The sequence below is a fragment of the Leptopilina boulardi genome, unplaced genomic scaffold (assembly GCF_019393585.1).
Source record: "Leptopilina boulardi isolate dan_hultmark-lab unplaced genomic scaffold, ZJU_Lbou_2.1 LbouV2_38, whole genome shotgun sequence".
In the NCBI taxonomy this organism is placed as follows: domain Eukaryota; kingdom Metazoa; phylum Arthropoda; class Insecta; order Hymenoptera; family Figitidae; genus Leptopilina; species Leptopilina boulardi.
In genome coordinates, this window is record NW_026137951.1 from 3,808,263 (window position 1) to 3,825,155 (window position 16,893).

Here is a 16,893-nt window from a genome sequence, read left to right on the forward strand (position 1 = left end):
TTTCTTTGAATTCCCTAGCCTAGGGATTTTAATTTACAAACTTTATGTTTACATGCGCTAAAAACTTGTGTTTTTACCTTTCCAACGATATATTTTACTTTTGGATTATCTGAATCCATGTTAATTTTATAAAGCGATTTCGGAGGGACTCACGTGAGTCTTTTTCATCCTGCCGGAAGGCTGTTGGACGTTCTATCATTAAAATATAAGCGATTGTAGAGTAGTAGGTTTCACTTAATAAAATAAGTTTATTAAAATTAGATAAAAACTTTGATTTTTGTCTGAGCTAAAAGTAAAAAAATTAAAAAATGTTAAAAAAGATGATTATTTAAAAACAAATTTTAAATCAACATTGTTTTTTTGTAAAATGCATAACTTTTAAAATTGGTTACAATTAATTTTAATCATAATTTTGATTGCGTTAAATTGTTATAAAAAAACAATTTTTCAGTTTTTAGATTATGTTAATACAATTCCTCGTTAAAAAAGCCATATGGCTATTAAATTATAAAAAAAGAGATTCTAGTTGCAAAAGATTAGATAGTTTATGGATGCGAATAAAATGATAATATATTAATTTCTCTAATCAGAATTTATCGATTTTCGCACACAGTATTTCTTGAGACAAAGTAACAATCTTTAGATATCAAGCACAGTTATTATCATATATGTAGTTTCCAAAGCAAAGCGTCGTTTCGTAGAGATTACTGGGTGGTATATCTATCAGAGCGTATATATATAGTGTTCTTCAATATAATCCGCAGAAGCCGTGTATACCCAACGCGTTTCCTCGTTGAAGCACGAACGCGAATAGAATATTTCGAGTTATATACACTATTCTATTATTATTTCCTTATTCATGTATTTAAGGGTCAAAGATATTTTTTATTTGCTATATAATAAAAAAAAATTAAATCCATAAAAAAAATTCTCTCTCTCTCTCTCTCTCTCTCTCTCTCTCTCTCTCTCTCTCTCTCTCTCTCTCTCTCTCTCTCTCTCTCTCTCTCTCTCTCTCTCTCTCTCTCTCTCTCTCTCTCTCTCTCTCTCTCTCTCTCTCTCTCTCTCTCTCTCTCTCTCTCTCTCTCTCTCTCTCTCTCTCTCTCTCTCTCTCTCTCTCTCTCTCTCTCTCTCTCTCTCTCTCTCTCTCTCTCTCTCTCTCTCTCTCTCTCTCTATTTAAATTTATAACATGAATTTCCTTCCCCTTTCCTTCAAACTTTTTTTCTCCAGCACTTTATCTAGCGCAAAGAGGGACTGAAATATGAAGCAATGGGTGTAAAGAGAAAAATATTTTAGATTTTTTAATTTCATAATTTTATTTCTTTTATAGGTGTAAACACACAAAAAGTTCACTTCTTTTATGTTTTTTCCCCCTTTTTTTCTTTCTCTCTATTTTGTTTTTTTTTTTTTTATCTTTACTTCCCCTTTTTCCTTTAACTTGTGTGCCTCTCTTGTATTCATTGTGAAACAGGCAACAAGGCACATAATTCGATAAAAAATATCATATATAACTCAAAGGCTATTTTGTTTCGGTAGATATATATAATTTTTCATTTTTTCACACAAAATAAGTGATCTGGATGCAACGATAATAGAATAATAAAAATTGCTTCTTTGTAAGTTTAATGTCGATTTTGTTTACTTTATATTAGTTTTATTAAAAAATTGATACCGTTTCGAATTTCGAGAAATTTATAAAATTACAATTATAAATAAAAAAACATCTTTAAGCGCTATTTTTTTCATTTTGACACCAGTCTTATAAGTATAAGTTTAGTTTCTTTTTTTCTTAAACATATACGGCTTCACGCGAGAACCATCGGTTTGCCTTCTACCCTTCTATATCGATAAACTGTTTACATCTCGTTCGTTGAAGCTGTATCAATCTCAAAAAAATATATTTCTTTCTCAAATACAAAAACTTGATTTTATACACAAGAAAAGAAATTACTTGCTATATCAGTTTACGGATTTTCTTTGTAAATATTGCTATTCTTATATATAATCTAAAATGTTCGTGAAAATAAACCGAAAGTCAATAAACAGAATAACTATTCTGTTACAATAAAAAAAAAAAAAAATTATTACCCACTATAGACGTACCTTGAATTTATAGTAATTTTTATGTTCCGAACCCCCTAAAAATCACCCTGTATATTAAATTAGAATTGCAAAATGGAAAATGTTAAAGAAAAATAATTATTATATTTATATTTGTTTAACTGAATAAAAATTGTCTGCGCCCATATATAGCTTTAAGCAAAAGGGTATTTTATTTTTCATATAAAAACAAGGTATTAAAAAAAAAAAAAAAAATTCCTGACGTGCATGAATTCAATCAACCACAATTCTCAGCTTGCTTTTTTTAGTTTATATCCACTAGTTATTTGGAAAAACAGAATGTCGCATCCTGCATCATGTGGAAGCGAGAAAAACGTGTATACTGACCTATTTTTATAGTTCCCTCCCTCCCCTCCCTTCCTGTCTCGTTTCACCCTCAATATCGCGCAGTTTTCTCATTTCTGCAAACCAATTCTCTGTCCTGCTTTTACTCTTTCACGCCAGTTATAACAGTATTCTTTTCTATACTGTCTAGAACGCACAGTAACAATTGAACGCATAGAAATATATACATATGGAACTGATTTTCCATCAAGCCGATACAATGAAAAAAAGGTATATATATATATATATGAGAATTACAAAGTGTGCATGGTGAATTGCTAGGGGGTTAATTGTCCAGAGCAATATCAAAAAGAAAAAAATATATGACTCAAATAGAGAAAGGGGAGAAAAGTGACTATATATTGGATATATATTTCATTTTATTTTTAACCTTTTTCAAATTTATTGAAATATTGTAAAAAATATTTACATTGCACTTTAAAACTGAATTTAAGATGTAAATATTTTCAAGTGTATTCTAAAAATATAAAAGGTTTACTTACTTATTTAATGCCTTCCCTTGTATAGTGTATGGTTTATATTATATACTGTCTGACAGAAAAGACTGAGACTACTGGAAACCTTTCGTGCACTGCAGTGATATTCTTTTCTCCTTGTTTCTGTAAAACACAAATAATTCCATATATACATATTCTTTAATATAATATAAATAATAATTTTTTTTTAGAGAAATTTTTTCTCTTTATAATCTGAATTAGTAAAAATTTTTACTAATTTAAATTAGTAAGAATTTTCACTAATTTTTAGTCACTTTTTAGTAAAAAATAAATAAAAACTACTAAATTAAATAGTAATATTTTACTAAACAAGTTGTAAATTCAGATGTTCATTAAATGAACATTTTGCTTCCTCTTTACGATCAGCAAAAAAATTTGCTTCCTCGTGGAAAGAGCATTAACATTGAAATAAACAAACAAAAATAATATAATAATATAAACATTTGAGTACCTATATACATTTGAGTAAAATTTAAAGAATTAATGGAAATTAAAAAATCAAAAATTCATATTTTAACCGAAATTTCTAAATATTAATGAAAAATAATATATAATTTATAATTATTTACAATTATATCGATTCGTTTTTATGCAAGGAACACAATTATTTTATATTTAAACTTGAATTTAAATGAATACAAAATTTTTCAGCTATAATGTGTATTTTCTATTTTTTAACTTTCATTAATTTATTAAATTTACCTCAAATGTAAATTTTATATATACCAATCGATTCGTTTTCATGGAAGGAATACAATTATTTCATCTGTAAACTTTAATTTTTGAATAATCACAAAATTTTATAGCCAAAATGTGAATTTTTGATTTTTTAACTTTCATTAATTCATTAAATTTAAGTTAAAACTATACTTTATATTTACCGATCGATTTGTCTTGACGTAAGGAATACGATTTTATTATATATAACCTTAAATTTTTCTATTTAAAAATTTTTTCGATTAAAAAAAACTTTTTGGAAAAAAGACGATAAATTTTTTTTTTGTATTTTTTAAAATCCTTTGGTCAGATTTGAGATATTAATATGATAAATGAGCCTACCAAATTTTATCTAAATCCATTAAAACCTGTTAAAGTTATCGTCTAAACAAAAAAGGGAGCCACATACACACACATACACACATACATACATCCGGACATTTGATCAGGATCTCATATAACATGTTTCTATATAGAGAAAAATTTGTTTCCGACACTTTGAAAATTTTTATAAACGAAAGGACTACAAAAGCTTCCTCCACGAGGAAGCAAAATTAGTAAAAATTCTTACTATTGTGAATTAGTAACTCACTTTTCATTGATTCAAATTTAGAGAGTACATTGTTAACGCAAAAAGAATTGTATTCTTCGATTTACATTTCAAAAAAAAGTCGAAAATGTCAATTTTTTTATTGCTTCCTCGTGGAGGAAGCTTTATAGTCCTTTCGTTTATAAAACTTTTTAAAGTGGCGGAAACAAATTTTTTTCTTTATAGAAACATGTTATATGAGATCCTGATCAATTGTCCGGATGTATGTGTGTGTGTGTGGATCCCTTTTTTCTTTAGAAGATAACTTTAACAGGTTTTAATGGATTTAGATAAAATTTGGTAGGCTCATTTATCATATTAATATCTCAAATCTGACCAAAAGATTTTGAAAAATACCCCCAAAAAAAAATTTTATCGTCTTTTTTCAAAAATTTTTTTTTAAACGAAAAAATTTTTAAATAGAAAAATTTAAGGTTATATATAATAAAATCGTATTTCTTACGTCAAGACGAATCGATCGATAGATATATAAAGTATACATTTGAGGTAAATTTAATTAATTAAAGTTAAAAAATCAAAATCACATTTTGGCAATAAAATTTTGCTTTCTCCACGAGGAAGCAAAATGTTCATGTAATGAACATCTGAATTTACAACTTGTTTTATCTTAATTTAATTTGTTAATAAATTTTTAATTTAAATAACTAATGTTATTAAATATTAAATTCATTTTATTAATATTAATTCCTTAATAAGAATAATTCTATAAGAATGTTATCAAGAAAATTTATTTCGAATATTTCACAATCGAAGTAAGAAAAATTTAATTAAGTAGGACAAATTTCTAAAAAAAATTCTTAGAGTTCCATTTTGAAAATTTATTTGAATTTAAAAATTTTGCATAATTTTTAATTTTAATGGTTTAAAAAATTTCAAACAATAATTAAGTTTTACAAATTTTTTAAATTAATTTTTTTTTTAAATACTTGAATTGCAGAAGATTTTAAATTTGAAATAAATTTTCTATACAAAAGTTGCTGTAGTTTTTTTTTTTAAATTTCTGACAACAATTCAATTTTAGAGTTTTTATTTGAAAATTTTTTAAAAAACTAAATTTTTTTAACAAAAATGATAAAATTATTAAAAATAATTGAATTTTGAAAGAGTTGCTGTTGAAATTTTTAAAAACAATTGAATTTCAAAAGATTTTCTTAAATTTCAAATAATTAAGTTTTATAGGATTGAAAATAATTTATAAAATAACTGTAGATAACCTTTTTTTAAAAAATAATTAAATTTTTGAAAATTTACAATTCAGATTTTTGAAAATAATTCACCCAGAGAAATGATTTATTTGAACCAAATAAAATATATTTGAATTAAATAAACGTATATTTGTCTCAGAGCCTACTAACTTATTTATTTGGCGTAAATAAAAATTTTATTTGTCAGAAATAAATTTTTCTTTGGCTCAAATAAATTTTTTATTTCAATGAAATGAAATATATTTGCAACAAATAAATGAGTTAGGTAGTAGGCTCGGAGACAAATATACCATTTCTCTGAGTGTTGATTTTCAAGTAATTTTTTATTGAAATTTTTGGTGATTTCTGTTACTGAAGGATTTATTAGTAATTACAGACAAAAATATTTAACTATAAAAATTTTTAGTTGAGAAAGGTTTTCTGATAATTAAATTTTTGAAGAATATTATAAAAATCATCAAAAATAATTGAATTTTGAAGGAGTTACGGTTGAAACTTTTAAAAATAATTAAATTTCAAACGATTTTGTTTAATTACAGAAACTAATTAAATTTTACAGAATTGAAAATAATTCATCAATTAATTTTACCCTTTTTTTAAAAAAAATTATTAAATTTTCGAAAATTTACAATTCAGATTTTTGAAAATAATTCAACTTCAAGTGAATTTTTAGTATTTTGCTGAAGAATTTATTGAAAATTACAGAAAAAAAATCAACTATAAATTGTTTTGAATTAAAAAGGGTGTATTGCAGAAATATTGCATTTAATATTTTCTTTAATATCAAATTATTAAAATCTAAAGATAATTTTGCAATAAAATACTGTTATAACTTTCATTTTAAATTATCTTAAAGTTATATATTATCATTAAACTTTTTTATATGTTAAATAACTCATCTTATAAATATCATCTTGAAGAAGTTTGAGACATTACAATAACTTTCACGCGAAGGCTTTCATTTGAAAGCACTAAGTTTAGGCTTTTAAATAATTTGGTAGTGCGAAACTTCTTATGATTTTTTTATTATTAATTTAAAACTTCTCCAAAGTTTTCGACTATTTCATTCTTATTATTTGACAATTTGCTTATTTCTTCTTTGAAAATTGTATATATATCTATAAAAGTTTATTTTAAAAAATTTACGCTTTCACATTTAATATAAAGGAAATTAAAAACTGTTTCTACTGAAATTTATTTATATAATTTTTGTTTTGAAAAAAAAAACTTTTTAATTATATATATATACTAAAAGTTTGTTCTTTGAACACTTAGTACAAAATATGAGTATGGTTTATGAATTTAGTTTTGTATAGTCCAGAATCGATTAAAACAGCCTCTACATCCGGGATTTCAGTAAAAGATAATCTGTTAAAAGTTATTGTGCTCTGCTGAACGTTAATTTTACCTCTGCTTTTCGCAAAATATAAAATATTTTTCGGTAACATAAAAGTATTTAAAAAATGAAAAAAGTATAGTTTCAAGAGATTCAATAATTTAATATACGTGATTGATGTTTTAAGCTAAACATATTCATATGTTCTTAATTATATAAATTTTTATAAATGTTGTATGTTCATAATATTAAATTTATTGTCGTAGACGTGTTAAAAAGTTTATTAAAAATGATTTTTTATAAATGAAAATTGATATTCTGATCATTAATGGACCTATAAGTGATAAGAGAGTTGAAAGTTCTCTTCCATTAGAGTCTATATTCTTTCAAGTCTTAAAATAGTAATGTTTATTAAACATGTAGAGAGTTAGAGGACTGAGTTGAACAAAACACTTTGAGGGTGCACATTAAGTATTTTCTATGCTGTCGGTTTTCGGAATAAATCCTTTGGAAAACCTCGAATGTCAGAATGTCTTATTCAGAATGCATCTGCAATGAAGTTGCGCTAAATGGCCGAGTTACGATGTGGAGACTGTGGTTTTGTTGAAAGAGGATAAGAAAATAGAAGTTTGGATAGTAGTATATATCCCTAAGAATGAAAGCTCTTTTATGTAAATTTTTAAAACTTCATAATGTATATAATGTAAACATTTTTAATAATTTATCCAGTTTAATCTTGAGAAAAACGTAAAGGTAGATACAAATGATACATAATTTGCGAGTTTATAACAAATTATGAATATTTAATAATTATTAAATAATTTGAAATATATTGATAATTATAATTATCGATAATTAAGAATAAAGAAAGAATAAAAAAAATGATAATTAATAAGAAAACAAAATTTGATTTTTACATAAAATGTTTATGACATAATTTTAAATCTTATTTCTAACCTTTAGGTTTAAAGTACCTGCGCATAGGAATCAGAATGAAAGTGTCATTTAAATATTCTACTAGCTCTTTCTATTTAATTGCAAAGTAATAACTAAGTAAGATCTATTATAAATCTTGGTTTCACAATAGTAATACTCATTTTCTTGATGGCTGCTTTCGCAATTTCAGGCCTCAGATTATATGACTTTTTCCGACTTTTTTCGACTTATTTTGATAAGATTTTCAATTATGGTATTACGCGGGTTTTGTTTATTACAACTAAGTAATAACGTATTATTACACAGTATTACACGATTATTACAAGAAGAGTGTAGTACCATTGACTACCTGAGTAAATTCCTCTCGATAATTTCAAAATTAATAAAATTGTTTTATGCATTTAAATTTTAATTTAATTAATAATTAATTAATTTTACTCTAATTAGAAAACATTTATTTATAATTTATAATAATTCATATAAATTAAAACATAAATTATAGTTAGTTAAAGTTTTTCAATCTAGATAACACCATGGCACACAAAAAAATTCATGTTCTGAGCTCGAGGTGAAACCATGACTACTTTATCTTCTTGGGGTCGCTAAAACTGAATCTGAAGTCAGTTTAACCCCATCATGTCAGGTATTTGACATAACCTCAAAAAAACTCAAAATTCGTTCTGAAAATTATAAAATCAAGAAAAATTCGGATTTATCATTTTTACCATGACTACTTTAGGTTTTTAAGGTCGCTGAGGCCGAATCTGAAGTATATTTAACTCTATCACGTCAAGCTTTTGAAACAAACTCAAAAAATCTCAAAATTTGACACCAAAATTTTGAATTTAAGAAAAATTCAGATTTATGTCTTACCATGTCTATTTTATGTTTTTTGGGGTAGCTGAAACCAAATCTGAAGTCTGTTTAACCCCATCACGTTAGGTTTTTGACATAAATTCAGCGATCCCAAAAAACATAATGTAGACATAAGACTTATAAATCAGAAGTTTTCTTGATTTAAAAATTTTTGAGTCAAATTTTGGGAATTTTTTAAGTTTTTTTCGAAAGCTTGACGCAATAATATTCCCCACTTAACCCCTTCGCAGTGTAGCAAAAATAAAGCTTCAGTGCCCCGTATGTGGGAAAATTTTTTTTTTTTTTTTAAATTGATATTTAAAAAAACCCGAAAATCTAAGAATACCCATTGACAAGTTAATTGACAAGCTAACCCGAGGCGAAATTTGAATCCTCTTTAGCTCCCCTTATAACCTAAATAGGCCCTCTTTTGGATCTTTTAGACTCCCGTAGACCATTCTTTGAATCCCAACGTAGAAGAAAGGGAAATTTGCGACTGGTTGAAGAAGCTAAAGAGGGTCTAGTTCGTTTAAACAAATACAAAAAAATACTCCCTTAATTATTTTGATTAAAGCAAAATGAAATTTGTTTTCACACAATTTCTCTCTAATTACACTTTAAAAACAGAAATTAACATATTTTGAAGCGTTTTAAAAAAATTAATAGAATTAGAGCAATTTCAAAATTTTCAATATTTTAATCAATTTTTAGGCCCTCCTTTGAATCCAAACGTGGAAGAAATGGAAATTTGCGACTAGTTGAGGAAGCTGAGGATGGTCTGTTTACCCCTACTTTACTCCTTGTAAAGTAGGCCTTAAATTTCGCCTCGGGAATTCAAATTTAGAGAGTAGATTCTATCCAGATTGTACGGAGTAGCATCTTGATTGTAGTGGGTAACAACCATATTTTTTATAACATCTTTGATGGAACCGAGTACCATAATGATAGTATCGGATAACATCTACTTTTAACCATCAAAATCTTACCATCAATTTCTCTTAGTGTTCCTATAAGGTAAAAATTGCCTTCTTTCGAAAAAACTGGTGCATTGCTTTTAAATTAGATATTCTTTTATTTTGTTTTCAGTGCAAACAAGTGAATTAAACAAGGAATATCGTTCTCTAATTCGGTTTGCAACAAAGGAACTCCAATTACAAGTCGTGTGTCCCTTAGAGACTAAGCATGGACATTCCAGAGATGAATATCTGGCATGGATGAGAGGGTGCGCGTTTAGTATGTTCCTAATGGTAGGAACGCGGCAGATCCAGTGACGATCTTAACCGCAGACGCGAAGATGACGGAGTAACGTGCTAGAACTCGGATGGTTTATGGTATTCGCGTGGTCCAAGAGGGCCCGCAAGCATCCACGGGCACAGAGGTGAACGCGAACCCAGTTTATGTTATACCCCGCGTGAACCAGGAGTGGCGGCAGGTGTCGAGAGTGGGGACTGGGGTGTTGAGAGGGACGATTGGTCGACAAGGATGTTCTCGAAGGAAGGGAGGGTTGTATGTAGTGACGACGCGACCCGGAGTTAGCGGGTGCAAAAGGGGTTGAAAACGCGAAGCAACCGATTCACGACCACCCCAGTTGGAGGAGGCAGCAGCGGCGGCGGTGGCGACGGTGGCAGTGGAGGTGGTGAACATAAAATCCCTCGCACATGCCTGGTGCATTCATTAGGGGGGATGTGCCCGTATAGCGTACACGTCGACCTGCATCCTCGCAACCCTCTCATTGCACTGTCATCCCTCACGCTGTAATCGCGTTTCGCGACGGCACTTGCAAAATCGACTTTTACTTTTTACGTGTTACAATGATTCTTCTACGAATTTTTTTCAAATCAGTTTGAATTTCAAATCAGTTCAAATCAGTTTGGAAAAATAAAAGACTCAAAGACACTAATTTGTCAGTGTTGAATTTTTTTTTTTTTCAAGAAAATTCATCGCGCCAAGATCAAACTTCAAGGAAGATCAACATCTCGCAGGGAAGAGGACTTGTTGGCCTGCGGCGCCGGCATCGGGGCCGCCGGATTTCATGTTGATGAATTATTGTCGGACAGGTAACAATGCACATGAGACACGCTGTCAACATGTGTGTTGATTTTCTTTATTCTAATTGAGAGGAGGGGCTATTCAAAAAAAAAAAAAAAACAGTTTCTCCACCTTCTAAACGCGCGGGAAACCTTACTAATCTTCGATTTTTTCCAAGTTATGTAAGCTTTTTCCAAGATGCAAAATCTCTATAACATTCGTGGCACAAAAGAAATATCTTCAAGTGTCATGAAGAATTTTATCAAAAGAATTGTCGATAAATTATTGAATGAACGTTACGATCCTACGTAACGCCAAAAAAAAAAAAATGGAAAATTACAACAAAAAGCATTCTAAATATGTCAATAATTCCCGAAAATATTTAAAATTGACATGCAATATCGCACAAACCTTCGCGAGTTCAAAAACAATTTTTGACAGCGTCAATTTTACTGAGAAAAAAAAATGTTTTCCTTCAGTTTCCTCGTGCAGATCGCATGTCGAACGTCAATTTAGACGTCCTCGTGGTGATTACATTCACTCGAATCGAATTTCGTGTTCCCTCGTTTGGTATAGCATGCAGAGTCAATATTTCTTGTGCACTCACGACAATACTGTTTTCCGTCAGTAAAAACTTTCGTCGTTTCAAAATTTAACTGTCACAGCCCTTCCTCTTTTATCTTTTCAAAAGAATTTTTTATTAGAAATTTTTTATTAGAAATTTTTTTGAAAAAGCGAATTTTCTATCGTGAAAGAAATGATTTTACTCTTTCTTAAATATATACTCAATCAGTAAAATAAATAGTATCTACTAAAGAAAAGAGAGAGAGTCAAGACTATTTACAATCTTTAAATTAAAGAGTCTATATTAAGTTCTTTAAGCTTCTTTGATAACACGGTTGATAAATCTGTGGAAATTTTCACGCTTGCATTAAAACGCGCTTCAACTGAAGATCGACTTTGAAGACTTTGAAGACTCAAGACCAAAAAAAGAAAAACTAGCAATATTTTTCCCGGCAATAATTTTTTTTCTGAGACATTTAGCTATTCAAAATAATAATGGTTTGTCCATCAATAATAATAATAATGAACGAAAATAAAATCACAATCGGAAGATCTATTCTTCATATGAAAGGTACGTTTTATTTATTTTTTTTAGAAAATTTCATTAAAAAAATGAACCGGTCGAAGAATTAAATTTGCTTATTAGGAAAAGAAAATTTGCGAACCGAATTATGTATTTACCAACTCTTGGCTTTCCCTTTTTGAAAAATCTGTTTAAAATAGCATGTTTGTTTATGACACACTCTCTACCATAGAAAATAGATAGTTACCAAAAATGAGTTAAAAATATATCAAAATAAATTTTACTCCTCCTCAGCACAAAAAACAAACCTCCAAACAGTGGCGAACAATTGACAAACTACACAAACATGTTTACAGTTGTCAACTGTTTTCAAAGTTTCGTAAGTTATCAGTTTCACGAAAATTTATTTTATTCAAACAAAAAAATATGTTCCATTGAATTGAAAAATAATATTGTTTCTTTAATTTTGAACCCAATTTTAATTAATAATATAAAAAACAATTTTGAAAATTTTTAATCAAAATAAATATTAAAAAAATTCACATTAATAATAAATTTAGAACATAAATCTACACAGTAGCGTTGCGAGTATAAATGTAAATTCATTATTACTGGATTATGGATATAGAAGTTCTACGTGCGTCAAATACAAAGTTCTTTATTAACAGAAAAAAAACGAAACTTTAAAGCGAAAAGTTATTCGAGGTTTTGAGAATTTTTCATCATGAAAAATAAAGTTGTGAAATAGCGATTAACCATAGTGAAAGATTCTGTTGGCAGTTAAGTTTCGTGTTCTGCTTTAAACAGTGTAGTAATTGCAGTTGGACTGTTCTTAGCGACAAGTTTCCAATTCTCAGATATTAATCAAATTTTTCCATTACCAAGGTATAATTTGAAATGATAAAAGCGCCGAGTCTCTTTTTTAACAATAAAAAAGAAAGTTTCTTAAAAAAATGTGTATAGCTACACTTTTGAATCAATAAAAATTTTTCAAAGAAACTTTATGATCAATTTGCTGAGAAAAAGTTATAATGCATTTTTTTAGAGCTTTTTTTCATAACGCTATATATATTGTTGTACTAATTAAAGCAATAAAGAAAACTTTGTTCAGTTTTTTTTTTAAATTAAAACATGAAATAGTTTGATAAAATTGTATATACTTTTGTAAAGATTCACGCGCAAAAAACGTAAATCTAATTTTTGAAATTAGGATTTTGAATTTAGTGTAGGTACAAAAGTAAAAAAAAAATTAGTCATTCAAATAAGTTAAATTTTTTACTAATTCAGGTTTAGAGAGTTAATGTAAAGTTTCTAAAAATATTTTTTATTTAATAATATTCAAAAATTTTTTTTAATTTCTCTACAAAAAAAGGTATCATATTTGGATGTAGAAAACTAAATAACTTTATGATACCAAATTTCATGATAATCCGACCATTTTTTGTAATTTTTATTCACCATATTGGATTTTTGATTTTTTAATTTTGATATAAAATTCAAATCAGGGTGGCCAATTTTTTTTTATGAAATTATATTCCCCGTATTTTCCCGGTCACAAATTTTCAAACAATTATAAAACAGTAATTTTTATTTTTCAAAATTTGCATTTATTATTTATAAAGTATGATTTTTATGCTCCGGTTCCCCGAAAAAAAATTTTTTAATTCCACATTTTTTGTTTAAAACACGAAAAAAAATTTTTTATGGGGTCCAAAACATAAAAATCACTCTGTATATTTTTTAATTAAAATTTAAAAACTATTATAGAATTAAATTAAATTATAAACTTATTAATTACATTTAAAATTTAAATATTTTAATATCACAAAAACTAGATATTCAAAAATCTTTTGGGGAAATGAGATTAATTGACAGTATTTTTATCTAGAATAATTAAAAACAGATAAATTTTAAGCAAAATAGCAAATTTTTTTTTTATTTTCGATAACATTTTTCAGAATTTTTGGATAAAAGAAAAATTTCCCGATTTAGTAACAAATTTTCCAATTTCTCCCAGCCACCCTGCCACTGAAAAAAAACTTATTTGATTCAAATACTCAATTACTTGACTATTATCAAATAAATATTTACTTGAACCCAATAATTTTTGAAATCAAATAATTGAATTAAATAAACTGTATTTGAACCAATAATTTCTGTATTTGAAATAAATATACAATTTAATTGATTCAAATAAAAATTATTTGGTTCAAGGAAATATTTATTTGATAATAGTAAAGTAATCGAGTATTTGAATCAAGTAAAATTTTTTTTTTGTGTGTCAAATTTAGAGACTCAAAAATTGATAAGAAATTTAAAATTGACTATATGGAAAAACGAAACTGTTATGAATAAGTAGCTATAAGCTCACTTTTAATCAGTAAAAATTATGAGATATAAATTCATATTTATTTTGAAGAGAGGAAAACCTAAAGAAGTACCACAGTCGAAAATATTGACAATTGTTGTGAATTTTTTTTCAAGATCAGTTTAATTTAAAATTCAGAATTATATAATATATAATTAATTTATTAACTAAAGAAATTAAAAAATTTTGTATTTATTTATTTTTTAATTAGTATTCACTAATTCATAACTTATTCAAATTAGTTAAAAAATTTAATTCAGAAGATTAAATTATTTAAATAGACTTAGAATTTTTGAAATTAAAAAAATAATAAATAAAAAAATATTAGGTAAAAAATAGATATAAATAAAAAAAAAGAAAATACGAATAAATACGTATATTCTACTCGAGAATATTTAAGAAAAAAATCAAATAGTTCTTTTAAAAAAAAAATTATAAGTCGCCAACTGATTAAAAATTGGAAAATACGGAAACTATATTAAAATATTATATAGATATAATCTATATTACAAAAATAAACAGCAGTTGCAGAAAATTATCTATCAGCAAAAATGGTTTTTCCACTTAATGATTTGTAAATGAGGAGTCAAAGTGTTCATCACTATAAATGATAAAAGAAACTATTATGGTGTATATATAATAAGCCTTTTCGTTCAATGGAACGGAATGAAAATTTTTTGCACTAACAGAAAAAAATATACTAACCCTGGTTTGTAGGTAAATTTTTCCCACAATTCGCAAGAGAAATAAAAAAAAAAGGATTAAAAAGAGATAACATTATATGGGAATATATAGAAGGGTAAACCTAATATGTGGAAAGTGATGGAAATTACAAAAAATCAATAATTCCAACCATAGACGAACAAGAAAAATTATCCTGCTTAACGTAATTTTTCACAAGAAATGCTTTTAAATATAATTATATATGTATATTTTGATATTTTCCAGTTTGCATAAATTTTATATTCACGCCTTTTAATAAAAATTTGTATATTAATAAATAATTTTAGTACATATTTAACTTTTTTAACTACTTTTCAAAAATTATAAAATTATTCAATTAAATTGGAAAGCATAATTAAATAAAATCGAATAGTTTTCTAATCTTGAATTTTTCATTTCTCAAAACTACCAAAATTAGATATATTAAAAATTTTTATTAATTATTGCGATTTATTAATCTCTAATATTTCATTTAAACTTTAAACATTTATTTTTCAAATTAAAGAATTTGACTAGAATTATAATAAACACTGCTAGAATAAAAACAGCTTCCGTGATTATTTTTATCTAGAGAGTATAAAATTTAAAGTATTAAAGTAGCTTATTCATTATTTTGAATAAAATAAAATATTGCAATATTATTAATAGTGAACAATATACGATATAAAAAAATATATAACATATGTAGTACATTTCATGTACAATTTAGTCGATCATACATCTGCATTGATTTCTCCATCTCAACAATAGACTACTTGAGTCACGTGTCATATTCAATAAAAAAAAAAAAGATAAAAATAACTAGATTTTCAAAATGAAAACATATTGTTCACTATTTTAAAGAAAATTTTATAAACAGAAAAATAAACTTACAAACCATTGGGAATTTTCTAACCTCAAAAAATTGTGGCATAAATAAAATTTTGTTTCATCACGTTGTTAGGCTTCAATATACACAGATTTGTTTTGATATTGCAGGTGATAATTTCGTGTATGTGTATACAAAACATATAAAATATTTCTGTGTGATATGTATATTTCCCCTGAATTTGACGCATGCTTAAAACGTTTCATCACAACGTCAGAACGTGGCAAATGTAAACCGCGTCGTCAAGCAGTGCAGCCAAACAAAACAGTACTTGTTGAGGTTATGTTGTACAATACACATATATATTCATTCACAAATATTAAATTTCAAACAAAACTAAGAACTTCACGTATCGATTAATCGGAATTTATGTTAACATATAACTTCATTATTTTATCAAAATTATAAATTAGAGATAAAAAAAAAGTTATAGTGATATATAAGTGAAAGTCATATATAAAATATTTGAATATAAGCGCCCTTTTTACGTCTCGCGACAGACGGCAGATGCACGAAGGTCAAAAGTATTTTAAAAATAAGGCCGTAGGCATTGGCAGATTCGCATGGTAGTGAACGTTAAGGGACTGTGGCGTTGTAATGGCAAAAAGTTTGCAAAAGGTGAGTAATATTTGATTATAAACAAACCGTGTGCAGTGAATGTGAAGAATAGCGAGAATGGTGAGGGTGTCTATCTTAAAAATTCGTCAAAGAATACGGTAGTAAAGGAGAAAGAAGTCTAGACATCTCGTGTATATTGGGCATGAGTAATAGTAGTAGTTTCGAGGAGGAGAAGGTTCGTGTTCGTGTATAGCTACTCTCGACAATGGCGCCCAAGCCTCGCGAATATTGACGTTACCGAAAACATTTCTCACAAAATTCGGGTTTTCGCGCATACGTGGGTGGTACTTGCTTGCGACGCAATTTCTAATTCTAACCTCATCAAATATTGTTTTGAGCGCTTAACATATAGAAAATTCTCGCGACGGCTCGTGGTGTTTGCCGAGGTTATGCGAAAAAATGTTTTTGACACGTGTAGTAGCAGCCCGTGAACCCTGAAGGGTTTTACAGTTATACTGCAATGTGGCACATTTGCAGATTCGCGGAGGACGTAGTGTGGGCCTAGGATCGTGATAGAGTTTAAGGTGGGACACCCTCGTGGTAGAGAGTGCATGTCAAGAACGAGTGTTGAATTTTAGGGT

At 27.3% G+C, this 16,893-nt stretch overlaps 1 protein-coding gene and 1 long non-coding RNA gene across 16 annotated transcripts in view; one reads left to right on the top strand and one right to left on the bottom strand.

Moving 5' to 3' along the window:
* Positions 1-15,869, bottom strand: part of LOC127288094 (uncharacterized) — a 29,389-nt gene extending 13,520 nt beyond the window's left edge. Inside the window, exons 1-2 of one of the 3 annotated variants that reach the window (XR_007843983.1) lie at positions 15,722-15,869; positions 2,947-3,063 (exon numbers count right to left, since the gene is read on the bottom strand). This is a non-coding gene — a long non-coding RNA (uncharacterized LOC127288094). Of the gene's footprint in view, positions 1-2,946; positions 3,064-15,699 lie in introns of all 3 variants that reach the window. The other 2 variants (XR_007843984.1, XR_007843985.1) reach the window with 2 other exon arrangements.
* Positions 10,284-16,893, top strand: part of LOC127288088 (sex determination protein fruitless-like) — a 50,197-nt gene continuing 43,587 nt past the window's right edge. For 11 of the 13 annotated variants that reach the window (XM_051315331.1, XM_051315335.1, XM_051315334.1 and 8 more), the window contains exon 1: positions 16,192-16,312. In XM_051315331.1, coding sequence (XP_051171288.1) covers positions 16,258-16,312 — 55 coding nt within the window. In that variant the 5' untranslated portion in view covers positions 16,192-16,257. Of the gene's footprint in view, positions 11,784-16,174; positions 16,313-16,893 lie in introns of those variants that run through there. The other 2 variants (XM_051315325.1, XM_051315326.1) reach the window with 2 other exon arrangements.